The 17,351-nt window shown below is 37.7% G+C and overlaps 1 protein-coding gene across 1 annotated transcript; it reads left to right on the top strand.

Moving 5' to 3' along the window:
- The first annotated feature begins 982 nt into the window (after positions 1 to 982).
- On the top strand, positions 983 to 6,033 carry LOC309720370 (uncharacterized protein). Its single transcript, XM_082557226.1, has 5 exons — positions 983 to 1,094; positions 3,334 to 3,385; positions 4,241 to 4,396; positions 4,630 to 4,725; positions 4,919 to 6,033. The coding sequence occupies exons 3-5, from the start codon at positions 4,283 to 4,285 to the stop codon at positions 5,156 to 5,158; spliced, it is 450 nt and encodes a 149-aa protein (XP_082413352.1). The 5' UTR covers positions 983 to 1,094; positions 3,334 to 3,385; positions 4,241 to 4,282; the 3' UTR covers positions 5,159 to 6,033.
- The last annotated feature ends 11,318 nt before the right edge of the window (positions 6,034 to 17,351 follow it).

The following is a 17,351-nucleotide window of genomic DNA, read 5'->3' as shown; positions in this document are numbered from 1 at the left end:
TTTCACCACCATTAGATCAAATTCTATCGCTGTCCATGGTACCTAAAGTGTGAAACCCAATGTAAAATATGAAACCCCTTGGAATTGTTAGTATATTATTGGTCTGATGGTGAACGTTTTAACATTACCAGCTAAGCACTGCCATGTTAAGAAAGTCAGCACATTGATGGCGGAATTTAGCCAAATATGTTGCAGAGGTAAACAAAAACCAGAGTGAAAACAAATGTTTTATCTATTTATAGATTACCAGCTGAATGTCAAAGTTTTACATGGACACCAAGTAATTCCCACTCTATCTTGGCAACCTGACTAACTGATTTGTTATCTGATTACTACATTATCTTGCTTCGTCGTCATGATTGTCTGATATTAAGCACTGGTGTGGATATTTCTAAAAGAAAAACTCATGCAATGCAGAGAGAACAAACAGCTTAAAGCTTCCAGTGCAAAGTTCAATGATATTAGTCAAGCCTAACAAAAGGTTTGGAGGTTTTCTACAACAAATAGTCAAGAAACCTGTGTCTAAAGTTGATAGACTTTAGAGAGAAAATAAGTCTACAAAGAATAAACAAAAAAATGAACCCTGTGAGCAGGACAGTCAAGAGGCTTTGCCATGTTCTTTCATCCCTTCACTGGCTTTTTGCTCAGTGCTATTTTGATCTTTACTGGTATAACCTAGAGACCCTAAAGGATGCACTTGGCACGCAGACGAGCTCTAACTCCCTGAGGCTCAGCTGCCATCAGTGTATCTAAAATATGCTGTGCTGCACTGAAAAAAGTGATATTGTCTCCTTTTAAATATAGCATATTATATTTTGGTATATCTTTTCAATTCAAATGAGTAATTCCTGTCTACATATATAATTCGAGTAACTCCAGAATACATTCCCTGCATTTTAATCCAATTAATTTTAGTTAATTAAATGTAGCTCAAAATGCTTAAGTATGTTTTTCATAGCCTCCTGCTGGGCCATTTTGCGCATGCGTTAGGACAGGCCACCATTTTGCACGCGGACTGAAGAAGCGGACTCTTTGTGTGCTGCAAGCGGGCTCAAGTTAATCGCACAACTTCATATAAAGGTGGTCTAGCTTCGGTAAGTAAACCTTTTACGGTCGTTTTTGTTTTATTTTTTTTACCTCAGTCAAAGCATGTTGACTCTTTAAGACGTGTGCACATGGAGAAAGAAGTCTAAGTAGTTGTACACCTCTGAACTTTGTCATGAATTTGACTTAAGCTAGCTATGTGCTCTATTAGCTACTGCTCTATTAAAAGAGTAATTGTATTGATGCGTTAAAATGTCATATGTTTTTAGCTTAGTTCTTGTGGCACACTTTGTACTAACAAATTATGGAACGAGGCAATTTCTCTGTAGTTAGCTGTAAAGTTCACTGTACAGTCGCCTGCAGTTTTAAGTGGAGAAATCGTCCCTCCCGCCACAACATTGGCATTAAGGAATAGTCGGGCGGGGGAGGGGGCTTCTGAACGCACCTGCACAGTCAGGGGTGCAGTAGGAAATAAGTAGGATTGGCGTTGCACAACGTCTTTTGTGCAGAAAAAAATAATGGTTGTAAACTGTGGAGGAGAATAACTCAGTGGTTGCCAAAAATGTGAGATCAAAAGGCACTGAGAGTGATGTTTGTCAGAACTGAAATTAACTCAGAAAAGAAGTTGCTTCACTTGATAGAGCTGTTGAGTGCAAGACCTGTCAGCGGTCTGGTTTAGCATTTAAAGCCTCGCTACGTGCTTCCAAACCGCTGCATTTAATCTCAGAGAAAACTAACACAGAGAAGTAAAGCAAGTGTGTAAGTTCATCTCTTTATGTTTGCATAGTATTTCCATGTTGAGCTTAACAACCGATGTATGGAGCCACAGCTGGACTGGCTGTCGGAGTTTTGTATTGAGGGGGAAAGGAAGCGATTTGTTTTATACTTCAGCTAGAATGAAAAAAGACACAAAGCTGGAGTTATTCGGTGTCTTCATGCTGAACAGCTAAAACTTCTTCCCTCATTCTCCCCCCTCCCTCTCCTGTTGCTACTTCAATCATGAAACTGATCGATTATCAGGTGATCGGCTTTTCTGTCGCTAGTCTCTCTCATTTGTTAGTCACCCAGTTTGCGCTAGAAAGAGGAAAACGGCAGATAAACAACAGCAGCACGTTTAAGCTTGATAAGCTGTTGCTAGAATTTTTTTAATATTACTTCTAGTATCCGCTTATGTTTTCTGGAGCCACAGCCGTAATAGCTGCTGGTCATGATAGTTTGGATATGTGGTGAGAAGGAAACATGAAGGTGAAACCAGGAGAAGTTTTTACTGAATCATCAGAGCTGAACAGGTAATGAAGAAACAGGTTTATATTTTAGGTCACATGAATGAGTTGAAGGGAAGTTATGAACTGTTTCTGAGAGACAAATAACACCAGGATCCTTTTCTATGTAGCTGACATCTGGTAACTGTGCAGGGGCGGATCTAGCAAAGTTTTGCCAGGGGGCCAGGTAGGGCATTAACAGGGAAAGGGAGACACAAAGACATAATTTTCTTTCTTATTCTCATTTAAAATGTCTAGCTTTTAATAAATAATTATTCTAAATCTTACTACCAAAGTGGTGATCTGGTTAAATGTATAGAGATCCATTATTGTATGTAGTAAATATTAAGTCTAATATATGCCCTAGTAATAGTAGTACATATAGCACTTTTTCCTTTGGGAAGGTACGCTGTCTGCGCTGTCTGCAACTGTATTGAAGAAAAATGTTGAATCAAATTATTATAGAAAAATAATTGATTTCTGTGCATTAAAGTAGATTACGTCAATTAAGCATTATCAGGCGAAGGGTGCGGGGTGGTTTCCTAATATTTTTGCTGGGAGTTGGCAGTCCTATTAGTTAGTTTAATATTTCTATGTACTGTTTAGAATACCTGAATAAGGAGGATGGTGTAAGTTTTTTAGGTTGATCAGTATTGCTGAAGTATAAAATATTTTGGGTGCAGTGTATTTTTTGCATACAGGTATAACAGAATAGCTTTAATGTTTTGTTTTTAAAACTGAGTATGAACTTATACAAAATGCAGCAAAATATTTATAAAAACAGTTTTATTTATTATAAAATACACTATATCGGATTCATATCGGCATCGGCAGATAATCAAATTTATGATATCGGTATCGGACATAAAAAAGTGGTATCGTGCCATCTGTAGTTTGCACAGAGGCACAAGTAAGATTTGTTTTGTTACAAGGGAGTATCATGAAGTAATGCACTAATGGCTTGGAAACGGTAATTGTTTGTCTTTCTAAAGTTTATTTTTTTTTATTTGTCTTCCTTTTCTGGCAGATTTTCTTCCCCTTATGTGTTACTGTTTATTCAAGAAGATGGTGTTATTTTGGTAAGTACATGCAAATTCCTTACATATTTATCACAACAGTATTTGTCACAGTATTGCAGGGACAAGTTTATCTATCTCATCTTAAGGGTTCTTGTGATTATTAATATTGATATTAATTAATATCAATTAATATATATGATTAAATTTCTTTTATCCAGGACAAAAGAAAAAAAAAACTTGCGAAAGTGAAATGAAAAACAGGAATTTAGTTCTTGTGAGTTAAGAGGATGCAGAGCATAGGGTTAGATGGAGGTGGATCATTCACTGTGGTGATCCCTGAAGGAAACAGCCAAGAGAAAAAGGATCAGATTGCAAAAAAAAATGTGGTTTGTTTGCATACATGAGTCTTTACGGTACCCACAGGACTCCTGAAGTATAAGTACTCTGAAGTTTGCAGAGCAATTTCAGAGATGTTTGGGGCTTACATGGCAAGCATGTTTTTAGTTGCACATCTAAATTTTCTCTGCTCTCTGTTGCTGATGGCAGAGTTCTGCCCCGCTGACCTCACAGGTGAGACACTCCCACCAGTGGACAAAGAGCACAGGAAAATGTGTTGCCAACCACCTGAAACAGACAAATATCTGCTTTTTAAAACCCTTTAAACCCGTTAAATGGACTGATGCCATTCATTTCTTCTTTGATTAACAGTAGTAACATCCTTCATGCACTGTATACTAACCCATATGATAATCATGCTTTATGAAGTGATGGCAATTGCATTGTAGCATTTAATGAAGAAATAACAAAATAATCATACCAATGATTAAGCACCAGTCTTCTTTTTTTCTGTGTGTGTGTGTGTGTGTGTGTGTGTGTGTGTGTGTGTGTGTGTGTGTGAGTGTGAGTGAGATACAGGTAAATGCTGAATTCCAGTGTATTACAACACTTCAACTGGAGATGACCTTCGCGGCACAGTTAGACAGAATTACACCTCAGTTGATGACAGTTTTCCAGAAGAAGGGCGGTGTTTCTGGGCAGAAACTTGCCCACCACTTGCAGATCATGCAAGAGGTAAATCTGAATATTGCAAATTCTATTTGGATTTCTTTTGTCTTAAGTGGCAGGTCACTGGTGAGTCCAATAAGCCGTTTTAGGTGACCAGCCAAGCAATCTAAATTTTGAAATTTCATATATAAATTTTATTTACTATGTTTGAACTGACATATGATAAAATTTACTTATTGCGAATGTCAGACATTGTTCTTTTTTCCAAATTGGTTTAATCAGCAACTCTCTTTAAACAGGCTGAAAGTGATGTTAAAGTGAAAAGGGAAGCAGTTCTCAGGGCACTTTGCCTCTACCTTGGTGAAGAGGACGGAAGCCTTATTCGGGAGTTCTTTGTAAGTCATTTAAGTCATTGTAAGCAAGTCATCTATACACACACTTTTTAGATAGATATCTGTGTGTGTGTGTGTATTACACACACACACACACACACACACACACACACACACACACACACACAAACGACTAGATTGGAATTTAATTGTAGAGTTAATTGTTTTTTCTTTTACCTTTTTATTAAATGTTTAGGACATTGAAGGAGATGATATCCAGAGAGACCTGAAGAAGCACACCATGGGCATTTATGTCATCAACAGGGAGGATGGACAAAATGGACATTATGATGACATTGGAATATTTGTTGAAGGGGAGATAGTCATGGACAACATTGGATCTCTGGCGCAAGCTTGTGCATTGATGCTTGGAGTAATCTATGCACTAAACCTAGCCTTCCCCAAGGAATTGAAGGACTATTATGAATTCATTTAGAAAGTGTTGATGGGATTCGATGGTGAAAAGCTCTCCTCCAAAGTCTTTGGGCTGAAGAACAAAATTGCTACTGGATAGGAAGATTTCTAAAATAACACATCAAGAGAATGCTGTTATGTAAATTACCAATGACTGGTGCTCTTGTGAATAGGAGTGAAACTCTTGTACAACCATCATTTGTTCTGTGTTATGTTTCGATTGAACATTTTAACTTTCAATAATGAATGTTTCACGTGTGGTACATTTGAGTAGCTTGAAGAGCAACTTTGTAATTATTCAGTTATAGCTGCTGCCCTGCGTATAATCAGTGTTAACTCAACCGGATAAAAAAAACAAAAAAAAAACATTCATGATTACCACACTGCAGCACACTGGTAACACTTTAAAGACTATTAATTGTTTTGAAGCGAGTATGTTAGGTCAGAAAATATGTAAAACATTCAGAATCTTCAAGGAAGGACTAGAATGGAAAGACAGTGGTCAATAAGCAGTAAGGAAAACACAAGTTTAATTTTAAGTCTAATTACCTTATTAAAATGCAATTTCTAAATATGGATCGCAGAACAGCAAGTCTGAAACTGGTTAGTTTGTGGATGCATCAGTTTCTAATTGTGATACATTATACTGCTGGTAGTGTTTTATTCTTTTATGTAAGGAGTTTGGTTTTTTTTTTCTTTTTTAGAGGAAGAGAAACATTGGTTAACATTTCTCTTGTCTGTTGTTTCTGTTTTGTTTGAATACAGCTTTTTAAAGCTACTAGTTCATAGGCAAAAGTTTTGTAATTTGTATTATACAAATTGCAGCAATTTCCCTTAGAGATGTGGATTCTTATTCTGTTTGCAACAAATTTTGCATTAATAAATGATGTGAAAGAATGTTGTAGTTTTCATTGACGTTTTTAAAAACTACAAATCAGGGTAAGCAATATTTTTTAAGTAAACTTAACTTAATTGAAATAGAAATTAACAATTTGATTGATTTGAATATAAGTTTGGGACATAAGTGTAAAGGAAACAAATTATTCTGGTACATTTAACACGACCTTAGTTGGACTTACTAATAATATTTGACTAAGACGTATCCACAACAGTTAAGTTAAAGTAGCTTAAAAATATATGTTGGTTTTACTCGCTTAAATTCAGTGTACTTAAAAAATATTTCTGGATTCAAACAAATTTATTTCGTGCAACCACTTGTCATAAAAAAATTGAGTAAATTGAACAAAACATTTTTTTCAGTGTGCATAAAAAAGTTGCGAAAAGAAACAAAACAAAAACTAAATCTTACAACGAATAAAAAGCTATCACACTTGGTACTTTTGCTTTGCCTGAGGACACAAATAACTTCAAAGATCTGTCAGAGAAAAGGCAAAGATGTGATTTTCCCCCCTCTTAAATGTACTACCCTACCTCTTTTTGTGCTTCTTTTATTTCCAGGGATGAGGGCAGAGCTGAATGCAGGACAAACCTATCATGTTTGGTGATTTGGTGATTATAGAAGTGATCAAAGTGAGCGTGGACAGCTCGAAGCTCCAGCACGAGAACAATTTGACCACAAAAGACAAGGAGGAAAAAAGTTAACCCGAGGCAAAGCTTTACTATCGATATGACTTAGCTTTGCATTTCTCTGGCAATCCTGCCCTTCCAGCAGCCAGAATAATTAGGATATTGTATGCATATTATAAGACAAATCCATCAAAAGCCTTTGCATACGCGCATTTGCATTATGGTGTTGTGCATTGTGTTGTCAAATTACGGGCCACAGAGTGAGTTATAGACCCAGTGAAATGAGTGATAAATGTACAACTAGTGCATTTGCAGAGGCCAATACTTTCCCATAATCACAACTTTACTGAATCTGTGAGCCATCAACACAGTTGTTTGCTGAGCCTTAAAAGCAAATAAATATGCAAACACATCACATCCAGAAAGAAGCCTTTACATACCATTAAATATTTAGATCCTCTGCATAAAATAGTTATACACTATGTAAACAAAAGACAAATGTGAGCAAGTGCTTACACATGCAATCTGCTGTACTCTCAGTTCCAACTTCCTGCAGTAAATGTATTCACTGGGTCTTTTTTTATGTGTATTTAGGCCTTTTATCCACTCTCCCGCTTCCTTTCTCTTTATCTGTACCATTTGTCATTTGCGGCAGCTGACATCATGTTTACCGTTATTAATGCAGAAAACTTTTATGGGCGTCAAACTTCAAACGGGCTTCTAATCAAGCGGAAGCGACAGTACTGTCACCGTTAGCAAAATGTCACAATGTACAGCATTAGCTCTCTTTAATGATGCTCTTTCCTTTTAAATAGCACACCTGATCCCTTATTCTTTTCTTATACTGTAAACATATGACATCTTTCAGCTCCGACTCATTTATTATCAATTTGCTTTTCCTAATGTTGAATTTTCTCTGTAAATTTACACTTTTTCACCTGATTGCAAAAATAGCTGTTTAAATGTCATCATGTAATGAAATAACGAAACAAATCTAAGCAATAATGCCTGGTTGGCTTTAAGGCGGATGTACCATGCCCTACTGAGTGCTTGGCAACAACTGTGAAAAACCAAAAAAACCCAAAGTATAGACTCTGTAGGGAATGAGTCTTTTGGAAGGCTCCTACATGAATTAATTAGCAATTAGCATGTAAAAAACCTCAGTGAGTTAAAAGCAAAGAAGACGTTACACTAATGAGAAATTACTAATGTAAAGGTGAAAACGCCCCTGCAGCTCGTCTATCAAACTGTTCCACAAATACAACATTTCTGATCATTTAGAATTTTGTTATCATGATAAAAGTGCTTCTGAAATGCAAATGTTTTTTCTGTTTTTTTTCTTGTTTTGTTTCGCGATTTCATTATTATGTTGCCCGCAAGCATTCCCAGCACTATGTGCTTTTCTTAACATGCCTCTCCCCTCCTCCTTTGATTGACCTACTTTTCAGGATGCTAATAAGTCAGGAGGGAAATGTTTGGTGTAGCCCTGTCGAATTTGCTCTCAGTGGGCCTACATCACACTCCTGTCAGCCTGTTTATTGTTGATGAAGTGTCCTTTTTTTCCCCAAGGAGCCAAGGTGTGAAACGGAAATATGCTGAAGGATGTATGTTTTTAAGATGAGAAACAAAATACCTTTTGGCGCCGCTGCTTTTGTCAAGAAGCTGCGCAGGTGATAAGTTCAGGAACGTGCAGCTCTGTTTAATTCAAGTTGTAGGCCTAATCAGTTTCAATCAGGGAAGACATTTTATGTTTTTTTGTGTGTTTTTTTAAGGCTTGATTGACAGGGAAGCTGTTCACTTTAGTCACTTCCAAATAACATGTCTAAAAATAGCACACAAACTGGGGCTCATGGAGAAGCTGAATATGCTGCTGTAAATTAGTTAAACTTGTGTGGAGATGTGTGGTCATCTGATCTCACTGCCTGCCACTGTGTGGAAAGCTCATGCTCATCTGAAAGTGAGCTAAAACCTTCCCAGAGGTTGACTCTCTAAACGGCACCAAGCCAAGGATAACAAACTCCAGTAGCTAGGCCACATTTCATATTATAGTGAAATGATACACTTCTACACCGTGAAGGCTGTAATTTCAGATTTCAAATATCTTGATAGCTTGAATTTACAGTCTGATATTTAAATATGCTTAGTCCCAAGACATTTAATATGCCACTATTAGCAAAGATCGAGTTCCTAACGTCTAATGAGTCTATTTGGAAAGTATTTCTGAATTGTTATATTAGTAGTACCATATATGTAATGTGTAACTAATTCTAGGTGAAAACTACATGGCAAGTACAGGCAGTGTATTATCAGCGTGCGATTCACACAGTGGCAGGTGGTACATTGTCAGCTGTGAATGTGTGAACAAAAGCACAATTATAACTTTCCCACATCACCTGCTCCAAATTAGCTTGGCTGATCCTCGGATTTATCCTTGCTGCTGGACACAAAGAGAAAATGACAGCTTGGAAATTGTTTCTGTCACACAAAAAGTGAATCATTTAAAGCCAGACATCTCTTCTTTTTCCAAAACAAAGACTTGTTTATAATGTTGTTTATCCTTAAGTAGCAAAACAAATCTGCACAGTCTGAACACTGAGATGTTCCTCAGTAGTAATATATAAAAATGTTAACTTCGACCTTTCAGATACTTATTTACATAGATAGAACAAAAAAACAAGTATTTGCAATTGTTAGGAGTTATTAGACATTTTAGGAAATATGCTCATTTTAACTGCTAGCTTAGATGCACCACTGCTATATCTGTGGAGCAAATATCAAACTACAGTACGAACTGGTTAGCAACAAGAAAGCTAAGCTATCTCTATTCACAAAACAAAACAGCAGCCAAAAACTCCCTATTTAATAATTTTATACTGTTTAATTCAGACAGAAAACAGTTATAAAACAACAACAATCCTACAAAGTATTACTTATGATGGGGTTTGAGTAAGTTACAGTGTTTTGCTAGGCTAAGGCCTCAGTCACACAGATCTAAAGGTCAGTCAGTAGCCCCTGGTCACTTCTATTCCCTGACTGGAAGTTTCCATTTGTTTCTAGTTGTAAAGATGGGGCTGCTCCCAAAGCCTCCTTGTTATGCTTTGCTTGCTAGCAGATTAGTGTGGACACTAGCTAACTAGCCAAACTAAACTTGAAAAAGTGCTACACACACCAGAAACATGGTCTATTCACCTCCAGATTAAAAGTGCTTCATCGCTGAAACCAACATGTGAAAAGGTACTACAAACTACTTTGAAGGCAAAATGTGTCAGTTTGCTCACTTTTCAAAGTTTAAAAATTGCTTAGCCAGTAGTTAGCGAGTATTTGCTCACAAGTCTGCATCTTCAGTACAAACTACTACCACTTACCACGCCCATCTACTGGCAATCAAGGTAAATCACAAGCAGGTGTTCAGTACCGCACGGTATCCCTCAAGGTGATTGATTTAACCTTGCAACAACAAGAAACTTCCTTCAACCCCTTTCCGATCAGCTGGGAATACACATTATTTTCCATTTCAACAGGCTGTTGCCAATTGGTCTCTAGCCCTATGTGACTGGGCCCTAAAGTAACCACCCTCTGTATTTTTAGTCTGGACATATAAGTGGTATTTTTTATTATACAGATGAGTGTTAAAAACTATACTTTGTGCTACTGACATTTTTGAAAGTAGGTTGTACATGCATCCCTTTGCCTGCTTGCCGAGAGTAAAGCGAGATGACTAAATGCCATGTCTGGATGGTAAATATGAAGCTATAGCAAGCAACTTGTTAACTTGCATTGAAATAGGGAGATGGGATCATGCTGAATGTTGGCTTTACTCCATATAAAGCCAACAGAATCTACAGGTAACTCCAAATCTTCATAGTTAATACACAAAAAAGTAAAAACAACACTTCATTTGTTTTGCGTTTTTTGTTGTTTGCCAACTGTCTCCAGGATTTATGCTAAGGCTAAGCAAGGCTAAGCAATTTCTTTATCTTCACTGATGTGAAAGTGGCATCTTCTCTTCAAGCTAAGTGTTTATTTTTAAATAGCTTTTAAGAGCTTCTAACCAGTTCAAACCTATCGCCCAGTTATTTTGAAGTCATAGTCACAGCTCTGTAATCAATTTTGATGCATCTTCAGCTCCTCCGGTGAAACACGTGGCTTCAAATATACCTCGTGCATAGGTCAACACTTCAGTCTCCTACGTGATTTGGCTTTGTTCGCTGGATAATCAGGGCTCTGTGCATTTTGAATCATCAGTCGTGGGTGAATGAAAAGCCAGGTGGGAGGTCAAAGCTCTCCATCCCATTCTTTGCCAGGCAAATAAAACATTTCAGCACCAAGCAAGGGATTGATGGTTTGGCCTCCCCTGTCACCATGGTGATTGAGTCACCTCACGCTAGGAGGTGGCTCCAGCTCACAGAGTTGTTCCCTTCATACTCAGTGTGTAGCAGTGAGCAATCACAATGACTGACCTGGAGAGTTGACTTTTTTCTCTCGTAGAAATTCATAGTAAGACCCAAGACTGGAGTTGGACTCATAATGGAGGTGTGAGTTATTTCAAAATATCCAAGCTCTTTGGGTTCAAGATAAGCATTAACCAAGGTTTAGCGCGAGTTCATTTCCATAAAAAAGCAATAAATGCTGACAGATGCAAAGTAATCCCAGGAGTCATAGATTAAAGCTATACTAATCAAAGTTTGGTTTTCTTTCTTGCTACTTCACTTTTAGTATCAGAAAAATAGGAGACAGAATGAAATTCTTTATTTGTGTTGGAGTTCTGCCAAACAAGTTAGCGACATGACCTTAATGCATAATGTGATCCTATGACTGATGCCCCAAAGTTAAGATGCATTCTCACAAGTTATTTTCCCCTCATAAATGAACTATGGAAAATAAACTTACACAAATTTACCAAAATTGGACGGTAGAGGGCTGGAAAAATGTTGCCTGGTCTGATGAGTCTTGATTTCTGCTGTGACATCAGGCCAGAATTAGGTATAAAGAACATAAAACTATGGATGCATCCTTTGTTATAGAAATGGTTCAGGGTGGTGGTGTTATAGTGGTGTGGGGGAACCTTAGTATTGTTGCTGACCATGTCTGTGTATCTATCTTCTGACGGTTGCTTCCAGAAAGATAACGTGCCATGTCAAGAAGTAGCTGATTACATGCTTTTTTGTTGTTGTTGTTTTTTTTTAATGAACATAGATGACCTAGGTGTTTCAGTTTCTCACTGAGCCTTCACAGTCTTTTGTGCTTGTCAGCAGTGCCAGTGGACATACATGGTTAAAAGTCAACCGTATGACACTGCAGTACATTCTCCAAATGAGATAACACTAAATAAAATTTTCATAACCAGTGTAGTACCAAAAAAAAGAAGACATTTTCTGAAAACAGCTCTGTTTTTGCCCTTTTGTTGATATCTCAGCATACTGTCAATATGCTGAGACATCTTTGCCAGTGACAGCTATCTTGTGTGCAGTTGGGCCATGGGTTATTCGGAGCAAATAAATATAGTAAAGTGTAATTCCGTGATTTTGACTGTAGAATTAAACTGAGATACATCATTTTAATTACATTTTTATTAGTGTTGTTTTTATTTTTAAAGTTTTTATACATACTGTATAAAAAATGTAGAGGAATAAAAAGGAAAATCTGTGGACTACTGATCGGGTCCTTGTTGCCACTAAGGTAAAAAAAAATAATCTGAAGCCTTTTTGTCCAAATACTGAGGAAGAATGACGCTCCAGCTTTCATAAACATGAAATGCAGAGAAAAATAAGACTGGCTCAGTGTCGACCAAGCGTTTCCATTGACATCCAGAGTTTTAAATCAACATTGGTAACAGTTTGGAAAGGCACATGATGCCGAAAGCACTAAAAACACAGCATTGTTTTTACTCCACTGTTTAATTTACTGAACATGTTCAAAGTGTTGTAAAAAGATACTTTAATTTTCAAAATAGTTTAAAAAAAATAGGAAATAGGGCAAAACGAGTCATTGGTATCTCTATCGCGTCCGTAAACAAACTAACATCTTGATGTGTGCCCGAGCCAACTATAAATCTCAAGCATCTCTGCAGGTTTGAATCAGCATTAAATTTTAAACACACTGCTCGAGGATTTCACAAGTAAATACTATACATAAAGGAGCAGCGGGGGATTAAAAACCCTGAAGTAGCAGAAGATGGATCCCACCATTATGCTCTTTTTAAAGAAACAATTGCTATTAAAATATGCACCTGCTATTGACAGATACCAGCCTGTTGCGTCTTCAAAGTTGGTCATGAGTTAGTCACATCAACCAGAAAGCGTCGTTGTGTTGGTGGTTGAGGCACAATGAAATGATCTGAATGAGAAACTGTCACTTCTAACAAAAATAACATCTCAATCATGTGTCCAAATCCCCAGCAATGTGAAGGATCCCCCCCTCTCAAACAGAATAAGTTCCCCTAGCTATCAAGACATCAGATCTGGTTTTAGTGGGTCTTGATAGAACGATATCAGTACGAGCTGATGCAACTCACTGGGGAATTATGAAACTACGCTCACGCTTCATCTGCTCAATGAAAATTTCATCAGCGGGAGCCTTTTCCAGGCCATGATGGGACAAGTCTGAACAGCACCAATGCAGCTCTCTGGCTGTGAAATGGAGAAGAAAAAAAAGAGATTACACAACAGACAACAATGACAAACGCTGCGCATTCAAATGACATAAAAACACAGGAGCAGCAGAGGAGCTACATATACAGAGGTGTCACATATAATCCATCCAGCGTGGGAAAGTGGTTAAAATACCAGTGAAACTACTACAACCATTACAAAATCCCCTTTCAATAAATAATAGCTTGCTCTACAAATTTAATGTGCGAGTCTCCTCTAAAGATTTAAAGTTAAATATGACGTTGAAATATTGCCTTTATCTACCAAAATATTATTGAGTCAGCGTGAAAAGTTCATTTTGAACTTGAGACCTCGTGACTTAAGGTGTCTGGCTGGCTGTGGACTGTAGGTAATCACTGCAGCTCTGCTCAGGCACCTGATAAATTATCAAATACATCGGCACTCCAGAAAGTGCAGCCTGCAACTATTCCCATCTTTTACACTCCAGTACTCCTCAAAGTAGGGTCAGAACCCCTTGGGGGGTCCTAGATTTCCCATTTCCCAACATTTTTTTTTATCTAGCACAGCACTATATTTTATTAAGAAGGACAGAATTTTCGTTTCTACTCCTCCAAACTGTTACCCCATCACTTGAAAGTTCTCTCTCTTGTGCTCAATTAGAGCTAAAAGTGACTTTTTTTCCGAGTCAGACTCCCACGTCAGCTTCATTGGTGCTGACTAGGCTGCGACTTGTTCAGCGTCCCCATTTCTCTGTATTAAAATCTACATACAGTTGCCATCCTTTGTCCTACAAACACCATACATTTTTAAGCACTCAAATATGATCTCTGTCTTCCCCTCGCTCCCCCTCTCTCTAAAGGTTGACTGAGCTATTGAAATATAAATGCGCCCTTCACTTGCCAGGGCATTGGCTCTCATTTTAGGAATCCAGCTACAACAGCCAGGATTCTGAGACAGCCTCCTGTAGGAAGTGTAGTAAATGGGGATGTTAGACACACACATACACTTCAATTATGGATGGGGATTTTGGATTCTCATGATGCTCCCGGGCATATCTGACCCTTTCTTTGTAAAAAGAGCTTTGTCTTTTGCAGACATTATGTCCCAGCTGTGAAATGGCGAGCCTGTTTTTAGACTTGTTCGTGCAGATGTTAAAAAGAGGGTTTGATTTTGATTTGGCTATGTTCTCATGTAAATGAGGTTAGAAAAGGTTTTAGGTTAAAATCAGATGCTTTAAAACAAGGGATGGGGAGGGCGGGCTAAATGTTTCCTGTAAAGGGAAATATCAGTAATATGAGACATCCGTAACATGTGGAAATATTTCATGAAGAGCAAGAGAATAGCAGTAACCACAACAGCACAGACATTCTAATGCTGTTATGTATGACGTCTTATAGGGAAAAGCCTGAATGAATTACTGGTGGGAAAAAAAAGATGGTATATTTTGAGTCGCCTATGGTGTCTGATAATAACAATAATGTAGAAAAGCAAAGGATGAACACATTTGCTTCCTTTTCACATTTCTTCCGCACACTCAGGTGTCTATAATGAAGCATTCAACATTTACTGAAGTGAGTGGTTTCTGCATGTATGCCTATCCATAGGGATGGGCATACATGAGTCATTTTCGCACTCCATAGAGTGCGACAATGACTCGAGTCGCGACCCATTTGAGCACTCATGAGTTTTTGGAGTGACGTGTTAGGCGGGGCTTTCTCAAATCAGAAAAAAACAAGCAAACACTAAACTAACACTCTGGTGACCCGTTGTCTTATTATTAGGCACCGATTGTTTATTTTTTCCTCTTATTCATAGGCTGGGATTATACGTTTGCATGTTTTTACTGACGACATGAGGACTGCTGGTCATTGAAAAGAATATGTGCAGTAGCTTGAAAGCCAAGGTGCAGCAAAAGCTTAATCAACCAATCATTTTTCTTAATGTGCAGGTCTGCAGAATTTTCTATGTTCATCTCTGCAGAAGTATACAGCATTGTGCAAAAGTCTTGAGTCTTCATTACTGTAATTAGCTTCCAGTGAGCCAGACTTTCTTGTAATTTTTTATGTTGTCTTGAGCAATAGTTCTCCTCTGTTTCTTAAAGTCTTTAAAAGTTTTTCTTTCTTTTTTTGGACATTGTTTGTTGAACCGCTTAACACTGATCTATGAATCATTCATGCATGAAAGAGGCACCTAACTCACAAAAGAAATGGTAGTGGACAAAAGAAGAAGTGGCAAACTATCTGGAGCAGATGGATAGTATCTGGAAGTCATGTCTTTAAGAAGTAGGAACAATAGGAAGGAAGAAACAATAGAAAATAGAAACAAAGTCCACTAAAGACCTGACACAGGACCTGAGAGATGCACCCGAGCCTTCAGTTGATCCATCAACTGTTTGCAGAAAGCCTTGTTAGAAATGGATTCAGAGGAAGGGTGGTCATCAGGAAGACGTTCCTAAAGAAGGGAAACAGGAAGAAAAGGCTGAGCTATGCCAAATTACACAAGAACTGGACTGTCAAAGTGGTGATAGGTCTTATGGAGTGATGAAACCAAATGCGAAATTTGGGTTCAAATTGTTGTCAACATGCATTCAGGAGGTCAGAAGAAATGTACATATCTACAACCATCTGTAAAAACACAGTGGAAACTATGTCATGATTTGCCAGTGGATTTGGGGATCTTGTCAAAATTGATGGAATTATAAATGTAGAAATACACTGTCGGATTCTTATCCACCATTCAGAACCATCTGGAAAGAGTCTGATTGGCAAGAGCTTCATTTTTCAGCATGACAATGATCCCAAGCACAGTGCCAATGCAGTAAATCCATACTTGGATAGAAACACACAATGGAACATGTCCAGTCAGTCACCTCGACATAATTGAAGCAGTCAATGGTCATGTGGTTAGAGAACAGCCAACATCCAAAGCCACAATCCAAAGAAGAGATTTAAATGTACTTCAGGAAGCCTGGAGAGCTATTCCTGAAGACGTTTTTAAAGAAATTGCCTAAGAGAGTTCAGGCTGTGTTGAGGAATGATTGTAACCATGTCAAATATTGACTTTCAAACTTGTTAGAATCTCTTTTTGTAATTTATGTTTGTACATTTTTTACATTTTTCAGTAAATTGCTGCACCTATATTCTATTTTCCTAGCAAAAAAAAAAAAAAAATTAGTGGTGCTTTTTGCACAGTACTGTACATCCACCATGAGACATCTAAATGTTATACTTAATAATAAATATGAACACTTAGGTTCAAGTAAGGGGCAAGCTTATTTTCTCCTTCTTTTAAACTCTAGATAAGAAGATCTGTTTCTTTAAATTTCCAAAGGCAACAACATTACCCCTCCCCCCTTTTTACAATTTCACTCATATTTAGGGTAGTTTAAATTTGAACAATGAAATCCAGCACTTTGACTGTCTTCCAAGAGACACTGTCTGAAAATGTGCGCCTTCATCTCCATATTTAAATGATCACCCATGAAATCTGGCTTCTCCCTGTGCCAGGATGGCCATTTGGAGCGGCTATAAACACGTCTGATTTCCAGTGTGACTAGACAACTCATCACCCTTCTTTTCTAACAGAACCAAGACTTTAATCAAGAAAAGAAAGAAAAGGCCTCATGTATAGATTGTAAATCAGTCTACTGTTAAGTCTGGTGCCAAGGCTTTCACGAAACGCTCCTTTAGTGCTTTGTCTTGGGCACATTTCTCATAATAATGTGATAGGGCGAATAGTGTGATGGCATTGGTCGAATTTTTCTGTCGGAAGTATAATATGTCTGTTTGAAACTGAAGTTACGCATTTTCCAGCACATCTGCTGTTTTTTCAAGGTACTAATATAGAGTCATATAACTGTTTAATATCACTGCTCTGTCTTCTTTAGGCATGTATAATGGTAAAGCCTATTGTTTATTAGGCAAACCCAATCTTCTATAGTCACAGAAAGGCACAAGTCTGACAAAACAGAAAGAATAAAACGAATAATAGATAATAAATACGATTAGGGTGGGAGGCTATTGTGTTCGGGTCTGAGCTGGAGCTCTCCCTTAAAGCTCAGGATTGCAGAGCATCAGT

This window comes from Aulonocara stuartgranti (assembly GCF_965226115.1).
Source record: "Aulonocara stuartgranti genome assembly, chromosome: 13".
Classification (NCBI taxonomy): Eukaryota; Metazoa; Chordata; class Actinopteri; order Cichliformes; family Cichlidae; genus Aulonocara; species Aulonocara stuartgranti.
Note: the sequence above shows the minus strand (reverse complement) of the source record. Positions and strands in the feature narration are given on the sequence as shown.

Bases quoted from the DNA above. Each gene is read 5' to 3' on its own strand.
- LOC309720370 (XM_082557226.1), top strand. From the start codon at position 4,283: ATGACCTTCGCGGCACAGTTAGACAGAATTACACCTCAGTTGATGACA. The intron at 4,397-4,629 runs GTAAATCTGAAT...CTCTTTAAACAG, and splicing joins ACTTGCAGATCATGCAAGAG to GCTGAAAGTGATGTTAAAGT. The intron at 4,726-4,918 runs GTAAGTCATTTA...TTAAATGTTTAG, and splicing joins GCCTTATTCGGGAGTTCTTT to GACATTGAAGGAGATGATAT.